At 52.2% G+C, this 17452-nt stretch overlaps 1 protein-coding gene across 1 annotated transcript; it reads right to left on the reverse strand.

Moving 5' to 3' along the window:
- Positions 1–460: 460 nt before the first annotated feature.
- SNX1 (sorting nexin 1) lies at positions 461–16800 on the reverse strand. Its single transcript, XM_087743450.1, has 15 exons — positions 16601–16800; positions 12150–12252; positions 11089–11225; positions 9710–9776; positions 8438–8481; positions 7282–7423; positions 6669–6747; positions 5849–5924; positions 4694–4807; positions 4445–4538; positions 3625–3830; positions 2167–2310; positions 1715–1795; positions 1170–1241; positions 461–866 (listed from the first exon to the last, which is right to left on the reverse strand). The coding sequence occupies exons 1-15, from the start codon at positions 16745–16747 to the stop codon at positions 816–818; spliced, it is 1557 nt and encodes a 518-aa protein (XP_087599576.1). The 5' UTR covers positions 16748–16800; the 3' UTR covers positions 461–815.
- Positions 16801–17452: the final 652 nt, after the last annotated feature.

Raw genomic sequence — 17452 nt, forward strand, 5'->3', positions numbered from 1 at the left:
AGGGACAAGGGGAAAGGAAAGTGGGAAGTCAGCATAAGCTGCCTTTTCCTTTCTTTTAAGGCAGAAGAAGGGGTATCGGTTTTGATGAAATCCACAGCTGGGGTCCTGGGAGGGGCTGAAGGAGCAAAATGGCCCTTGGCCATGGGGGCGAGGAGAATCACAGCCCCCAAAGGCTCCCCACGAGCTCCCTGGGGGCCAGATCCCCCCAGAAACCACAGCAAGTGGGGCCACTACCCAGCCCCGCTGAGCTCAGATCCTAAAAACAGCCACCCCAGGCTCATGCTCAGAGCAAGGCAGAAAGCCAAAGCTTAATCAGGCACCAGGACAGGTGGCTAGGGCAGTGCCCAAGGTCACCCACGGTCCAGTCATAACAAGGCAGAGGCTCCGCTGCCTCCCTCGGCATCCACAGGATGCAGCCGTTAGCCCTCCCCACCCTAGCCCACAAACAGAGAAGAGCCTGTTTGCCCCGATAGAAGTTTTATTACAGAATTTTAATGGCACTGCAGGAGTAAGATAGTCATTAGAGCCCTAAAACCCAGCCTGAAAAATATACATTTTACATATATCATTAACCCCCTGCTGCAGGTCTGGTCTTAAAGCAGGAAACTAGTTTCTCTTCAGTAAGAAAATATATGTTGCTAAATGAAAAATATACAGTTAGAAGAGTTACTGGCTTGCAAGCTGTTTGTCTGGGGGTTAAACCTCTATCAGCTCCAGAGTGTTTAACTAGGGTTCGTTCACATGTAAAAGAGGAAGAGGTATAGTGTATATAAAAAAAAAGGCAAAGTTCAGGTATGCTCATTTGCTCGGTCCAATTAAGAAATGGCCTTGGCTTCAGGTAGGAACGCTTCCCAGTACTTCACCAGCTGCAGAGAGGAGAGAGGGAGAGAGTCAGGAGCCTGCGGGTGCTTTGCCAGTACAGTTCAAGTCCAGAGCAAGTCGAGAAGCATTTGGTGGGGCAGAAGCCCCTCCACGGGGGACAGCACCCCAGAAAAGGCATAAAGGGGGATGCAATGCTTATATTTTGTCCTGCTTCCGCCCGTGGGGTTCATCCCTCCCCACGTGTGGGGAGCAGGACGCACCCAGGGTGGGAGGTACGCTTGAGCGGGTGCAAACTTACACTGATGAGTTTCAAGAGGTAAAATGACCACCAGGTTGGGGCTACTCACCTGTTGCTGAGAGTTTAATAATGTCTCAAGGTATTTAGTGACATGGTTTCTGAAGTCCTTGGATTTCTCTTTCTGCAAGAGGTGGGTGCAGGAGTGAGTACAAGGCTGAACGAACCACCAAAACCCTCCAGCTTTTTGCAGGGGAAGGACAAGCCACCACAATTTTCCTGTTCCTCCTGGGGCTCTGTTGGATGAGCTCAGCTGCCCACATGAAGCAAGCAGCATGAGAGCATGAGATGCTGAGGATGAAGCTCACCTCTGGCCACAGCCTGATGACTCAGAGGATCTTTGCCCACCCACCCTCATTTTAACAGATGCACTTCTCTGCATAGAAGCCTGCTCTTAGCCAAAAACATCAGCTCTGCCTGTGGTAGTGATGCCCCAACTCACACGTGTCTGGATTTACAAATATTGCCAACCACTGTACTGGGAGCGGGGTCAGGAGCCAAAGTGACCCTTGGCTAGCCCAGGCTGGTATTCCCAGCCAAGGCACATCAAGGCCAACCAGCTGGAGGGTTGCACACCAAGGGCTTGGCCAAACATACCTCAAACCGTATCACTTCCTTGCGGATGACAGCAGAAATCCGTTCAAAGTCCCTTTCATACTGTGTCACACGAGACTCCCACTGCAGAGAGAGGAAGCGCACTGTTTCCAGGGCAGGGGAGGTGAAGCAGCTCTTGCTCCCCTCTCCAAGTGGTTTTGTAGCCACGACTGTTCATGAGAGGTGCTGCCAGAGCAAAGCCCAGCATTTCTGGTCCTCACCACCACAGCAAGCTGCAAGCTCAGCAAGGAAGCCACGGGAGGTGGGACCGCAAGCAGCCCATCCTGCAGCTTCTGTGGCTTCCTGCGAGGCTTGCTCAAGGCTGGCTTATCCCTTCATGCAAGCTTGGCAATAGATACCTGTCCCTTCAGCTCAAAAGGTCCCCTTCTTACCACTCAGTGACAGCACAGAGGGAAGGAGCTGAGCAGAGACCCCAGCAACTCCTCACCCCCTACCTCTGAGATCTCCTCTTTGGCCTGCTGCAGCTTGTCAGGTTTGTTGGCCCAGAGCAGCCTGGCCTCCATCTCCCTCTTCTTCTGCAGCATGGTCTGGGCATCCTGCCACCGCTGCCAGGTCTTCATGCGCTGGTCAAAGGCTCCCTAAAAGCAAGGAGCGGAGACTGAGCTCTGCTCTGCCTCTGCTACCACACCAGTAGCAGCAGGCAGCTACAAGGAACTCTGCTGACAGTGACAACCACACCTTTGGTAAGGGGGACATCAGCTAACAGCAGAGCTGCTTCATCAGCCAGGTCCTGAACCCATTGTTGGTGTAACCAAAACTGAGCCAGAACATGGAATTGCTCTACTAGCAAAGGAGCCCAGGTGCAACATCAACCAACTCATGCTTCAGGAACAGCTTTGAGACCTTCCTCCTTACGGGGCTGGCAGCACAGGATTTGCCCACCTGCTCTAGGGTTTGGCAGGAGAGAGTCACTGGAAAAGCCCCAGCTATGCACACAGTTCAGCACAAGCCTGGACAGGCCTGAGGCCACCTCCTGAACTGGAAGCATCCCAAGTACGATGTCTAGCCTGCCCCCAAGCTCTGCTGCCTGCCTGTTTCAGTCCTGCCATCACAAGTGGCCAGTACAAGGTGCTACGCTTGCCTGTCCCCCACTGGATCTCCACCACAAGCTTCTGCAGAGCTAAGTGCTCCTAGCTCCTGCTGGCTGCACAGCATGCTCCAGCAGTAGCTTGTAGACATCTGCCAGGAGGCCAGATGATTTTAGCAGGCCTGCAAATCACCAGCCCAAGCAAGAAAGACCCATTAGACTTCTGAACACATCCAGCCAGATCACGGAGAAGAGCTAGAAAAGCAGAAAGTAGTGTCTGATAGCCTGGTCAGACAGACAGAGCAGCCAAGAGACAGGTAAAGTCTGAGGCAACACTAGGGCTCCTTACCAGAACATCCCAGATAAGTCTTATTATCTCCAGCACTATCAGAGATCTTGGGCCTGCTCTGGAGCACCCACCACACCTTCCAGTACAGACTGGCAGACCAAGGAGGCTTGTGCCTACTCACTAGGCTGTGCTCTGGCCTCTGTAGCCTCCACAAACAACTGCTCAGAGACAGGACAAGTTTGGGGCAGGAACAAGTCAGCCTGCCAGACTTACAGCTCACTTGGGACGTGGTTTCTGGAAGGGTTGAGGCCACCTACAAGCCACGCACTTGCTCCACATCCCCCCTGGAGAATACCAGCACAGCCAGGCCTCACTTACCCTACTTTTCCGATCTAACCCCTCCAACACATGCACAACTGGACAAGCAGCAAGTTCACCCTCTGCCTGGACAGGTCAGAGGCACATCATGCCCTGTGCTTGAATTTAGAAGACCAGCTGCCTCCTGGCACACCTAAGCCTAGGATCAGTGCTAGGATGAACAGCATAGCTTAGAGCTTGCCCCAAAGGCATGCTTACCCTTACAACTGAGAGAAGGCGGATGTAGTCTCCCAGGAGCTCGGCCAGGAGGAAGAAGTCATTGTTAGCCTGTTCCTGGTGCAGCTGTTCAATCTTCTCTTCCACCTCAGCCAGCTGGGACAGTGCCCGGGACAGGGCCGTGTTGTCCTCCGAGCTCCCCAGCATGGCCAGACTCTTTGCAAACTGGGCTGTATTCAACGCTAGCTCTAGTGAATGGAATAAGAGAGTCAACTGATGGGCCTTGCTACACCGGGTGCTCTGCAAGTAAAGCCCCAGCCTAGAGTTCAGCCCAAGGGGCTGCTTTTCTGTAGCCCCAGGAGACATCAGCTGGAAGAGCCAGCACCATCTCAGTCAGAGCTGGCAGCTTCTGCAGCACAGTGGGAGGAGGGCTAGGCAACTCCAGCCAGGGAGGAGAAGGGAAGCAGCAGAGTGGGAGGACAGGCACAGCTTTGCAGAAGTCAGCCAAAACATGGAGAGGAAGAAAGACCATCCCTGTTCCCTGCCAGAGGACAGGTTGGAATTAGTAATAAGATCAGCTCTGCTCAGGTTTGCTATGGCAGCCTTCATCCTGCAGGACACTGGTTCACTTCAACACTGTCATCCTAAACTTGTAGGGCTAGACAGAAGATGTGGGATTACCATTTTACTTCTGCCTGCCATGATGAAGAGACCGAGAGTCCTTTATAGTAAAGAAGCACTGTCATATCTTCTCAGAAATGTCTCCTAGGACACCTGGGCACTGGTGACCTCCAGTCAGGCACCGCACAAGGCTTAACTGTTATGGGCCAGGCTACAGAGCAAGCGGTACCAAGCTTGTTACCTTTCCTGTGGTTCACTAGCGTTTCGACAACAGCATGCAACTTCCGTAGCCGCTGGTCCTCACACTCCACCTCCTGCAGCTTCTCCTCGAACCACTGAAATGGGTAAACCCAGAGCTGATTCCCACGGATGGCATTGCTATGGGGCTGCGGAGCTTTCGTCACATCTTGGACCCAAAGCTTGAGAGCTGGGGAGAGCATGCAGCTCGGGAGCAAGGATGAGGACAGCCCAGAGGTGTCCAACTACTTACTATGTCTGATTCATTCATCTTGATGGTCATTTTACTGACAGCATCTGTAGCTTTGTTGAACATCTTCAGTATTCCTGCACCACTGAGGGTCTGGGTGCCTATTGCTCTTGGTAGCTATAAAGAAATAGAAAAGTTTGCTTGGCCAGGAGATAAAAGCAGCTTGGCAAGGAGCCACTGCAGCGGCATCATTCTCCCACATGGGTCCCTTGACAGCAGGATTTCTGGCTCACGGCTACTGCAAAGGATTAGCCAGACACTGCCCAAGCAGTGCCATAGCCTGTACAGCTTTTCAAATAACAGAACTGGAATGGTTATCAAACAAATGAGGAGTTCCTAAACCTTACGCTGTATCTGGGGTCCACCTGTTCTGCTTGGCCAAGGTAACACAGGTCTGTAAGAACCAGCCATGCTACCTGAATCCCTGAACTGACAGCTGCCCAAGCTGCCACAGGTCACACAGGCACGTAGAAGTGCTTTGGAACATCCCTCCAAAAGCCAGCAGCAGTTTGCGCTGCTGGGGGACACTAGAGTGGGGCTTTGATGCTGGGAAATGCTCTACACCAGCCACAGCTATTTTCCAGACAGAATTGAATTTGCTCATCAGCAAAGTGAGGTGTTTCCATGATGTCTGCTCCTACATCAGAGCCCTCCAGCACAGCATTAGCACTGGAATCATTCAGGCTAGGGTTCCCCCAGGGCTCAGCCTCTTTAAGAGTCTGATTTCTCCACATCAGGTGCACAGTTGGGCATGATCATGCTCTCCTTGAAGGAACAGGGACCACATTGGCCAGCTCTCCCTTAACATCTGAGCATCAGGCCAAGCCAGCACAGGACCCCCCCCCCCCACCTCTAAACAGTGGGCTACACTCCTATCGTGGATTTCAGACAATTAAAAATGAAACAAAAAAAGCACGCTTTCAATGTGTGCCCCACCATGATGTAAGCAAGCTAGGCCAGAGCTCGTTATGAGTGTACAGTGCTTAGACAACCACTGACACATAGAAGAGCACTGTTCTTGTCATCAGGTTAAGAGCTCTTACAGGGTTCTGCTGCTTCTCGCTGAGCTTTGAAGCATCATGTCTCCTTAACTGCTTGCGTACCATTTCCTTCTGTACTTCCAAGGTACTTGTAGCTACGTTATTCCACACTACTGACCTCCTCCTTTTCCAAGAACTCCCTGACGTCTGGGTCCTGCAGCATTGTTGGATGGCTGACCACTCTCCGTAGGTACCTGCAGAGAGGAACGCACCAAGAGTTACTTCGGTTGTAGCAAACCTGGCTCTGAGCCATCACAGTGAGCTGCAACATGCTTGTTGTTTACTCTGAAATGGCAGTTCAGTAGCTGGAAGTCAGGCCCAACAAGCTGATCTCATCCACCCACCATGAGTCCTACCACCCTGTGGACTCTAGTGAGACCAGACTGCAAGACCAGACCCTTGACTAATACTTGCTGTAGGGAGAAAGTTACTTGATATGCCAAGTGATCAAGATCCAGCCTTATATCTTGAACAATGACACTTTTAACAGATCTTTCAGAGGCTGGAGCTGGAGGGGGGGATCAACATCCTGGTGCTAACTACAACAGTCAACACAGGTGGCAGAGCAAAGGCCACCTGTGGCTGTGTAGTTAGGGTGCAAGTTAGAGATAGAGTTGCTTCTCACCTGATCTGCACTGTTTGTACCATTACTTAAAATTCATATTTTGGAGCTCCTGAGACAGCTCAGTTCTCTCCCTGCCATGTCAGTGGCATTTGGCCAGATTTGGACCAAACACCAGCAGGGGTTTTTGAAGCAGGAGATTGTTTTAGAGTCAAAGCAACTCTCTGCAGTTGCAACTCTTCGTCAGCCTCCAGGTTCCCTGCAAACCTAGAAGCAGACGGCTTTTCTCGTATAGGGAGGAGAGTGCAGCCAGTCTGACCTTTCAGAGGTACCTTGCTTGGTTCAGGCACGAGGGGATAGCTGTTGGGATCTGTACCTCTCTAGAGCAGCCCGTCTTTTTTCTAGGAACTCTGCAGAGGAGGAGTCTTCCTTTCCAACTTTCACTTTGGTCATTCCTAGCAGAGAAGGAAGATGCAATTAATGAGCTGCTTCAAACTCAACACACAAAGTAGTGTGGTTTGTTACAAAGTACAGACTATCAGGGTGACAGCAGAGGAGCAGCATTTTACAACAGGAATTAGACCTTGCATCAGCAAGAGCTACTTGGAAATTTAAAATCTGCTTATACCTAGCATCTAGCAGAAGTCGACATCCAGAAAAGAGGCAAAGCAATGCCAAGCAAGACTGGAAGGGCTACAGGTCTGGACTCAACTGAACAGCAATTCAGTGACAGTGCAGACGATAAGGTTTTACTCTATGTCAGGCAGATACAGAGGCATCTACAAACTCAAACAAGGCTTTAAGCCCAGACCTCCAAGTATGGAACCAGCAGAATTTTGTCTGTGCCACAGAATCCAGATTATTTTCCACACCTGCAGCTGCTCCGCAGCTTCCTTCTTGGCTTTGAGACTGCAGGCAGGTCTGTCCTTCAGGCACAAAGCTCGCCATCAGAAGGACCAGCTCTAGTGCTCTGCACCTGCACCACTCACCTATGAGACTCTTCTCAGGCGGTGGAGGAACGATGAACCCATTTTGGGCATGCTTCTCCGACAACTTCTCATAGAGACCCAGAAAGTCACTGAACCTCCTTTTCACTGAAAACTGCTTGTTCCTGAACATTGGCATGCTCGTCTGGGGGAAGAGATGAGACTCAGATCAGACTCACCCAAGGAAGCTTGCCCCTGCATGCACAGCCTTGCTAGCTTTACCTGCTGTCACTTCTGGGGATGAAGTAGGACAGCCTGAGCTCTGCAAGATATGAGGAATGAATAGAGCAATCTCTAGCCTAGGTTTTCAGCAACTTACCTCCTAACAGCTCAGTCCAAGGAGAACAGCAGTATTAACGCCACTAAATAACAAAGCAGCTGTTATTGTGGCCATGGGCTGCTTGGTAAGCCCTGCCCATTGCCTAATCCCATCATCCCTGCTCCCCACAGGAACAGGGACCACTGTCAGGCCAGACTATCACCTTAAGACTACAGGGGCCATCAGTGGCTTTTGACTTGGGTTTGCACAGCAGGAGTGGAGGCTAACAAGTCCCCTAGTCCCCTTCACACACCATCAGCTTCAGACCACAGGATGCCTGTAGTCCAGCAGCTGCTGTACAGGTAGCTAGGAACAACTTTTTGCAGAGCTCAGAGCAGCACCTCAACGCTCCAAGCAGGGCAGCAGCTGCATAAGGCTCAATTTCTTGCAACTAGCCGAGAAGAGCAGGTCCTGACAAGAAATTAGCTACAGCAGCAGCTCTTCAGTGAGAGCAGAGTTCAGGTCAGCTTAATCTGATGTGACTATTGGCACAGAATGATGAACAACAGCCCCAGTGTCTGAGGCTCTCCCTAACAGATGTCATTCCTGCTGCTCACTCCAATGCTGAGCACCAGTATCAGCCAGGACTGCAAAGAGGTAACTGGTTGGAAAAAAAAAAGACGACAGCCTCCTTTCAAACAGGCTCAAAACCTATTTCTCAGCTACGTTCATCCTTTGATCTGTAGGAGTGGATTATAACTCCTGAATCCATGTAACAAGGCATTCAGACCTCCTGCCTATTTAGGTCACCACTGGCTTGGCTAAGAAAGGACAGTCCAGCTCTCTTCAAGCATGGAAAAATAATGACACCCCATCTCAGGAGCAACGAGTTAGAGATACCTGTGTTGACACTTTGTAGGCTACATACGCATTCATGCCATCCCCTACGGAAAACAGAAACAAGGCATTAGTATCACAAGATCAGCACTTTCCACTATCACCTGAATGCAAAGCACAAAGCTCCTACAATCTTCTGGCCTCTGCCTGCTTCAGCAATTCCGATCTTTGATCTGACAGAGCCACAAATCTTTGCACAGAACTGCAGGCAGCATCTCACTGCAGGACCCTGGACCCCTGCCCGCTAGGCATTTCCCCGACCTGACTGTTTAGACCTTTTTTTACTTCCTTGGGCAGCCAAGCACGGACAATCAGGCGCTTGTTACCCTGACAGCGTTTGGGTTGACTCCACGCATCTGCTCAGCACGCAACAATTCGGCGGCTGTACAGCACATGAAGCAGTCTATTCAGAGGATGCAAGTCAGACAGCCTCTGGCTGCATGTGGTTGGATTCTGAAACATCACAGGCAGTTTTCTGCAATTAGCACATAAATCCCCTTGTTTGGCAAGGGGAGCGTTTACCTGGTAGTTCAGCTGAAGGGCATCTGCAGAAGTCTGATGCCACCCCTAATATACCTCTGATTTACAAACCAGTGCACCTCTCAACTCCAGAAATCATGAGCCATGGAGTGAGAACAAGCTGCCACATGTGAGGCTGCTCCGCCAGATGGGATCAAATGTTACCTGGGGTTCTCTGCACCCCAGGGACTCCACAAAGCTGGCCAAGTTCTCTGACCCACACTTTCAATAGAGAGAAACCCTCTTGCTTCTCAGTTTGAAGCCAGAGCTGCTTCCCTGGCAAGCACAGCTGCTAGGGAAGGTGCCAGAGCATGGAATAATACACTTAGTTTTAGGTTAAGGCAGTTTTGCCTCCCCCCTACCACCTGCACACAGGACGGTGCTGCCTGGAGGTCAAGTCAAGTTGGTCACCACAGTTCCAGACACCAAGCTCTGCTACTGCAAGCATCACGTTTCACCCTCCCAAAAAACCTGCTCCTCGCTGCCTGCCTTTGAGGTCCCTGGCTTTCCAGAACCTGCTTCTGCCTTGCTTATTTGTGACCTAGGCATCTTGCTTTGTGTAGCTTCATTTCTTCTAGACGTTGGAAGAAGTCTTGGAAAAGTTACTCTGGGATCAAGTTTGCGCTTGCAGAGACAGCTTGAAAGCTGGAGCTGTGGCACGTGGAGGGGATAGCTGCCTACTGATCACTTGGTCCTATGGCCAAGCCTAGCTTGTCTAACTGCTTCACCATGCAGCAGGACAGGGTATTAACTCACCAACTTTCTCTGGGTCACTCACTCTTACGGTCAGCTCAAATTTGTCCTCCTGTTCCTCTTCTTCCAGCTGTTTGGAGTAAGCACACAAGGATAGCAAGTTAAAACTAGAAAGCCAGGCTTCAATCCACCCCAAACCATGAAGTCCCATACATTATGGGGACTTTGTTATACTGCCAAGGCACCTTTGGCACCACAGTCTGGCCAAGGCCATTCTGTGAAACCCTCGACCTTCTCACTTACGTCCAGGCTACATTTTCCAAGGATCCCAAACTGGATTTGTCTTTACAACACTGCTATTGGCACAGACCGATGTACAAACTGCTCAGCCTCAAGGTGAAACTCTGCAGAGTCCAGCCTCAGCTCTGCACAAGATAGTTCCCTTTGGGCTATTTTACATCATGATTTCGCTTCTCATCTGAAACAGTGCAAGATACTGAACCTATGCATAAGCTAAGTTGTACTGTGTAGGCATACAGGGATGGAGAGCCAGGATAGCAACTGGCAGACCCAGTCTGAACAGGTCTTTCCATCATACCCTGCTTTACTAAAGGCCAGTGGGCGGCTATACCAGCAGTACTGCTGCTGACAGACCACAGGGGCTTCAGGCTTGCTTAGAGAGCACTGCAGTGCCTCGTTAGTGGAATGGTATTAAAGGACTGAGCAAAGCAGAGCTGAGACTGGCCTCAAACAGCCTTTGGTCCATGAACCTGAAGGTGACAGCTTATCGGTTTGCTGATCAGCTCAGCATCCTGGCCTAGTTCTGCACTGCTCCTTCACTTAAGCCAGTCTGAAGCCAACCTGAGAAACTACTCCAGACAGCACTGCAGAGTCTGTCCTCATGAGCTCAGGAGTGCTTGGGGCAGAAAAGGAGCACTTTCCTTGTCTCCAAAATAGTTTCATTCTCTCTACAGGAGAAAACCCAGATTTAGGCCAAGTACCACCTGATTAACTGTGCTTGGCAACCAGACTACAAATTCCACTTAAGCACCCTGTGCTCTCATGTCACCCAGGAGACCTTTTCTTATAAAAACATGGACAAGAGCAACTACACCACTTGCTCCATCTGCAGCAATACAGCATACTAGAGCTCTGAGTCAGAGCTCAGACCCCCAGGAGCAGATCAGCCACTTGCTATTTCACCTTTGGAAGCAGTCTGCACCACCACACAAGCAAGAATGCTGTCAGGCTGACCTGAACCCCACTTCAGCAGTATCAGTCCCAGACTGATGGCCTGAGATACAAGCCAGGGCATCCAAATGATGCAATTAATGTAATTGCTATATTAAGATGCATGTTTACAACTAAGTAAACAGACAGGTTCCTGCCAATTACAGTCTGAAACCAGCAGGGTAAGTTGGAAAGCTCAGAGCAATTCTCACCTCCTCATAGCTCTTTGGAGGATTTCTAGAAGAAGAGCTTGCAGCTACTTCTAATGAGGAAGCAGGATTGGATGCTTTGGCCAGTTCCTTCTTCTGGTTGTTTTGCGTGCTGTCTAGAGACAACTCTACAGTGGCATCTGTCAAGAGAAGTTTGCAAGGGTCAGCCTCTCTACTTTGGGTTTCTGGAAAGGTAATGTCAGTATTCTTTGAGAGGTTCATGGGATCTAGGGAGTAACAATAGTCTTAATTAGCAAAAAAAATCCATAGGGAGGACACCTGCAAGCATTGGGAAGAACACAACTTAATGCATCTTCAGTTAAGAGCATTTGATCAATCCTGCCGAAGAACATTAAGTTAATCCAATGAACTACTTATTCTAGAAGGAACCAGACATCACCTCCTTACTGTGTGCTAGAGGAGCTGCACACTAGAACAGCTAAAGCCAAGCTGGATTTTTACAGGACATGTAGGCCAGCCTGGAAGGTAGGCTCCTTCCCAATACACTTCTCCACACAGAGGAAGTCAAAACATCTGTTGGCAGATGTCTCCAGAACTGACTCTCAGATGCCTCTGCCAGGGGTGTCCCACCATGCCAGGGCTGGGGAAGGTCTGACCCTCCTCATTTTCCCCTGATGAGGGGTGTTATAATTCCTGTTCCTTGGGAACAGCCATGTCGACTATAGACGCTTCCTCCACCTGCAAGGAGGGAAGAGAAGGTAAAGAACAAAAGCCTTTTAACTCTGGGAGGACACTCACCACCTTACAGTTTAAGGCAACAAAACTAAAACAAACCTCATTTTGCACTAAAGCAAACCTCTTCAGCTTCCAAACAGTTAATCCTGCTGCATGATTATGCTAGAGACCTGAAGAAGGCTACTCCCACCCTTCCCAAAAACACCACCAGACCTTAGTGCTTCCAGAGCAGACTGGAACATGAGTTTGAGATAAGGACCTGTGATAGTCCAGAAATAAGCATGACACGCAGGTCATGGATAAAAGCAGATCACTGCAGGCTTAGAGTTCAGAAAGCCCCAGCAAACACCCAGTAGATACAGACTCACCTGCAAATAAGTCCTGATCATCTTGCTCTACATGAACCCCATTCTCTTTGGAGGTGCTGCTCACAGGGAGAAGAGATTCCCTTTTTGGTGCTGTGGGCTTGCTCTGTGAGAGAATTAAAAGCACATAAACAAGAGGTTATTTACACCAAGGAATGGAGGCTGGAGGACCAAACAGATCACCTTCCTAGCCCCTGCCACACAGGGTCACTACTACAAATCTCGTGTGAGCCCAGAGGCCATCACAGACTGCCTCCCTTCCACCCACTCTTGAGCATTATGATCTCTGCCAGCCAGGCTATACCAAGGCATCTGAGCCATTAAGGACACTGAATGTCACATGAAACTTCAGAGCCAGTTTTGGCTCTGATTGTTAGCAGAATGGGAGCAGCTAGCAGGTTACTGGGTTGTGCCTGCCCACAGGCCAAGCATCACAGCCCCAGTCCTTCAGTTACAGGTGTTGGGAGCAGTAGGCAGTTGAGTACATGCAAGTGCTCCTGTTAACAACACCCAAAACACACCCAGCCACACCATTTCTAGGTAGTGACTTGCACGCCAGCACTAACACTGCATCAAGGCAGGTGGGCAGCACTAGGGAGCCTCCTGCACTTAACTGTAGTGAGCCGAGCACGCTGCTGACAGGAGATCCCTTAGGAAAGCCAAGATGTCACCGCTGGTGGCAGAGACCCAGTGATGTGCTTGCCCGAAGGGAAGACGCCGGGGACCATGGGAGCCTTGTCAGCAGTTTAACTTGTGCTAGCAGTTAAACCACCACCACGAGCCAAGCCACCCTTCCCCATAGGGCTGGTTAGGGCCCACATGAAGGCAGCCAAGCCATGCCTTAACGCTGCAGCTCGCTTCTACTTCCAAGCAGTGCCAGAGGAGCTCATGGACTTCACCACCCCAGCACTGCTGGGAACCAGCTGCATAGATCCACACCATCCCCTCCTACAACACCCCCTGCAGCAGAGACAAGGCTGCCATGGCTGGACTAAAGCCAGGCACAGCTCTCAGTGTTTTGCAGAGCGATGCTGGCAAAGTCTTGCACAAGCTTTGCGACCCAAAGCTTGTGCTCCACACGTACGGCTGGGCTGGGACAAGCCAGCCCCAGGGCCAGGACTTACAACACAGCTGATCCTGCCACAGCAAAGAGCCCCTTGGGCACGCAGCTTCGCCAGGCGGGGGGGTGGACCGTCCCAGCTACTGGGAGCAGGCTTGGGGACAAGGTGAAAGCCAACCCGAGAGCTTGTACGCCAACCAGTCCACCACACTAGACGACAGAGCTACTTCTGCATTCCTGCTGCAGGCAAGCACTACAGACTCAGGGTCTCACAAATCATCCCTCATTTTGCAGGCAGACAAGCAAGTACAAGTTATTCCAAGGAAGAATCAGACAGCAAGCGCTATTCTTTAATATCTTAGCAGAGAACAGAACAGGTCTTTGACGGCCAATAAATGGAGCACTATTAGCAATGACTCCAAACCGACAGACTCCTTGGTGCTTTCTTCAGCAAGGAAACATCATCGGTTCGCACTGCTCCTGAAGGAGTAAAGTGGTGCTAATGCAGCTCCTGTTTGAGGTGGGCCCAAGTCTTTGGGTACATAAAACATCAGCATCGTTTGATGGAGTCCTCCTGCATTTTAGGATGTTTTCCTGGAAGAGAAAGCTGGGACTGCTGCCAGCTTGGATCAGAACAGTTATAGGCAGGAGCTACATTTGCAAGTGATGGAGAGTGAGGAGCAGAGACACCCACGCCAAACGTCACACCCAGACCCTCACAGGGTCCTCCAGATGGACCTCCAGCTGGTGGCCAAGTCAACAAGAGTGCTACCACCACAGTGACCTCCTCCAGCCAGCAGCCAAGTCAACAAGTGGGCTGCTAACACCAGTGACCTACGTCCAGGACATTTGTAGCAGGTCTCATGCAGATCCTCTGCTTCTGCAGGAGCATTTCAAGCTGCTAAAGAGAACTCCACTTCATGCGGACAAGGTACAGTGGGCTCTGAAGTTTCCCTAATGAGTCCTTTTTTGCATTTGAGAGCTGGGAGACTACGTTTCTGCTGTGACCACGTTCTCAGTTTGCCTTAAATTTAGTTTTAAGACTACGAAAGTACCACGCCCTGTTCCTACTTCTCCATCTGCTACTACAGAAGAGCTGCAGCCTCTTTTAGATCAGCCCATGACACAACACCCGCCATCTCAGAGGCCTGATTTAGCACACCCTGACCATCAGGCGTGCAGGTAGAAGCTCTCTAGATCCCCCAGCGCAAGCCTGATGCCTACCATGGGGAAGCAGACCTTGGGTCAGAAAATCCAGCACTTGAGGGCATCCCTAGAGAGGGCTGTGATCACACAGCTACCCAGTCTTCGTCAACAGATGGATGAGGTCCAGCTCTGGTTATATTTGTGCCTGACCCAAATGCTTCTTTGCTGGCTGCTGCATGACAGCTAAGTGCTGTCGAGCCACCTGAACACCAGCAGCTGGGTGGATCTGCCTCACCAGCCCAACTCCCCTGCTTCACAGAAAGTGTTTTGCTAACACTCAAGGACAGACAGACAAGCAAAGCCAACCAGGTCACATAGAAGAGCCAAGTATTAGTTATGACAGTTGCTTCAACAACACCACTAAGCACTGATAAGCTGCTTTAGCTTAACAGACACCAGTTACAGCAAAGGGACGCTTTATTTGCATGAAAGCCTGCAGCAGTTGGCACTTGTCCATTTTGGTAGGCTGCCTCTACCACAAAGCAACAAGCCACATACTACAGCCTCCAGTTCTTCAATGAAGAAAGGTCCTGAGAAGTTCAAGACCATCACCATGCCCTGGTGCCAGCCAGAGGTACCAGCATCTTCCTCTTGCAAGGTCAGGGTTGCACTTTCCCATGTTATTTTCAAAACATATGAGTCTGCTGCTCCATGATGCCCAGACCAATGTAAAAGTTTCATCTTCACAAGCTCATGCAGGGCAGAATCTACCCACATCTCTCCAACTCTGCCTTGTTCCCTGCTGCTAAACTACCAGCAGAAGAGCACGGCTCAAGGATGCCAGGGCAGCAGCAGGTCAGGAGCTTCATCAGAAGCAGGGCAGAGACAGCTCCAGCTTTGTGCCGGTGGCAGGAGAAGCTTGGCCAAGCCAGCTCCGTTCCCAGCAGCAGGCAGGTCTGCATGTTCACAGCCACAGTCTCCTGCTCGAGGCCTCCCTGTGCCCAGCCCAGGGAAAACATCAGGGCTGGGAAAGTGCAGACAGGAGAAGGTTCCTGGAGAGCTTTCTGCCAGAGACACCAACTCCTCCTGCCCTGCCAACAGGAGCAGGCAGGCTGGAAAACTCCTGGGTGAGGCAGGCAGAGGTTACGGTGTCATCCCTCACAGGGGACAACGTGACCAGCCTCAGCTCGCAGAGCTTAGGAAATCAGCCCTGGTACCTGCAGCATTCAAGCAACCAGCCTCTTGGAGGAGCCAGCTTCTCCAGCCCCTCTAGCAGAGATCCTCACTCAGTGCAGACGCCAAACCCAAGAACCGGAGGCCAGCAGCTGGCTGGGGGGGGATTCAGCCTAAGAAAGCACTAGCCAGTGTTTTAACTCCCCTCACGTCTGCTGGTCAGTGTCTGAAGCAAACGCTGGCACAGCTGGCCAAAGCTTGCATGAGCTAACGCCAACAGCCATCAACAGTCAGGGACTGTCATACAGGAGACCACTCGAAACACAAAAAGGTGCTGAAACCCTTCACCATTCACTCCTCCTTCAGTGTGGAAAATGTGCAGCAACACAGTGACCTGGTTTGCTGAACAAGTACCACCGAAAATTCCTAGACCCTCCTGCAGCCACTCGTGCTGGTACAAGGCAAAGGAGGTCACCAAGGTGTTGGTGACCATCCTCACCATGAGCGGTGGACACATCAGATGCCTCCTGTCATCTCAGCCCTGCTGCATGGACAGGCTCATCCCCCAAACCGAAGGCAGCAAGCACCATGCCAGCCACACCTGCACCCTCTGGATGTTGAAGGGATGAGAGCTGATGCTTGGGGAAGGAAAATGGGACTTTTCCCCCATGAAGTCTCACAAGCCGTGAAGCAAAGACACTGAGCGACAGCCACCAGCAGGTTTCAAACGGGCAAGGCAGCCCGCTCATGAGTTACTCTGACCCTGATCTGGGGCGGGGGGGGATGGGGGGTGGGGGGATATTGAGCAGCAGGGACATCACACTGACAGGCTCCTCTGAGACACTTGGGTTCTGCAAGAATTGACAGGTTATAACCCCGGGGAAACAGAGACCCCGGGAGGGTTTGGGGGTTTCCCCCTTTTTTTAACCAAACCCAGAGAATGCCACACCGTCGCCTGCAGGCGCCGGGCCGCCCCTCAGAGAAGGGCCCATCTGCAGGCACCACCGGGCCCAGCCCCGCGGCTCCCCCCTCACAGCCGCCCCGGGCCGGGCCTACCCCCGCGGCCCGCACTCACGGTGCCGGTGAAGATGTCCTCGCCCTCTGTGTCGCTGTCGGCCACCCCCGGCGCGTCGCTGTCGCCGCCGTAGGGGTCGGGGAAGGGCGGGGGGAGGCGCTCGGCGGGGGAGGGGGAGCGGGAGCCGCAGGCACCGCCCGACGCCATGTCCGCGCTGCCGCCGCCGCCGCTTCCGCCTGCGACAGCCACGCCGGAAACCGCCGCCGCCGCCTTAACCCGCCGGGGCGGGGCCGGAGGGACGGGCGGCCTCCGGATTGGGCGGTGCCTCCTCCCGCCCCGCCCACCCTTGCCGGGGGAGCCAATGAGCGCCACAGTTTTCCTTCGCTGGCAGGCGTCGCGCCGTCCTCATGGAAACGGCCACGAGCCTGGCGCGGGGGTAGGGAGACCTGCCGGGATGTACCATTGCGGCGGCGGAGGGGGAGCGTCACCCCCGCCTCGGGGGCAGTGGGCGAGCCCAGCCCTGGGAGGGCCGAGGGGCAGCTGCGAGAGGAGAGCGGCAGTGGCGGGCGTTCCTCAGCGCCCGACCGGGGTGGCCGTGGTGTGGTCCCCTGGATGACCCAACCAGCCTCGGTCCCCTCAACACCCCACTGAAATGGCTGTGATCCCCTCAATGACCCAATCAAGATGTCCATGGTGCCCTCAACAACCCAACTGAGATGGTTGTGGTCCCCTCAATGCCCCCCAACCAGCCTTGATCCCCTCAACACCCCAACCAAGATGGCCATGGTCTCCTCAATGTCCCAACCAAGATGGCCACAGTCTCCTCCACTGAGCAGACCCAACTGAGACCCAATGCCCCAACTGAGATGGCTATGGTCCCCTCAACAACCCAACTGAGATGGCCGTGGTCCC

The sequence above is a fragment of the Nipponia nippon genome, unplaced genomic scaffold (assembly GCF_047370975.1).
Source record: "Nipponia nippon isolate SJK-2023a ecotype South Korea unplaced genomic scaffold, ASM4737097v1 scaffold_9, whole genome shotgun sequence".
NCBI classification, from domain to species: Eukaryota; Metazoa; Chordata; class Aves; order Pelecaniformes; family Threskiornithidae; genus Nipponia; species Nipponia nippon.

Excerpts from the sequence above, each read along its gene's own strand:
- SNX1 (XM_087743450.1), bottom strand. The coding sequence starts at position 16,747 with ATGGCGTCGGGCGGTGCCTGCGGCTCCCGCTCCCCCTCCCCCGCCGAG. Across the intron at positions 5,925-6,668 it reads AGACGGGCTGCTCTAGAGAG|GTACCTACGGAGAGTGGTCA; the intron begins GTACAGATCCCA and ends TCCTCTCTGCAG. Across the intron at positions 1,242-1,714 it reads AGGAAGTGATACGGTTTGAG|AAAGAGAAATCCAAGGACTT; the intron begins GTATGTTTGGCC and ends CACCTCTTGCAG.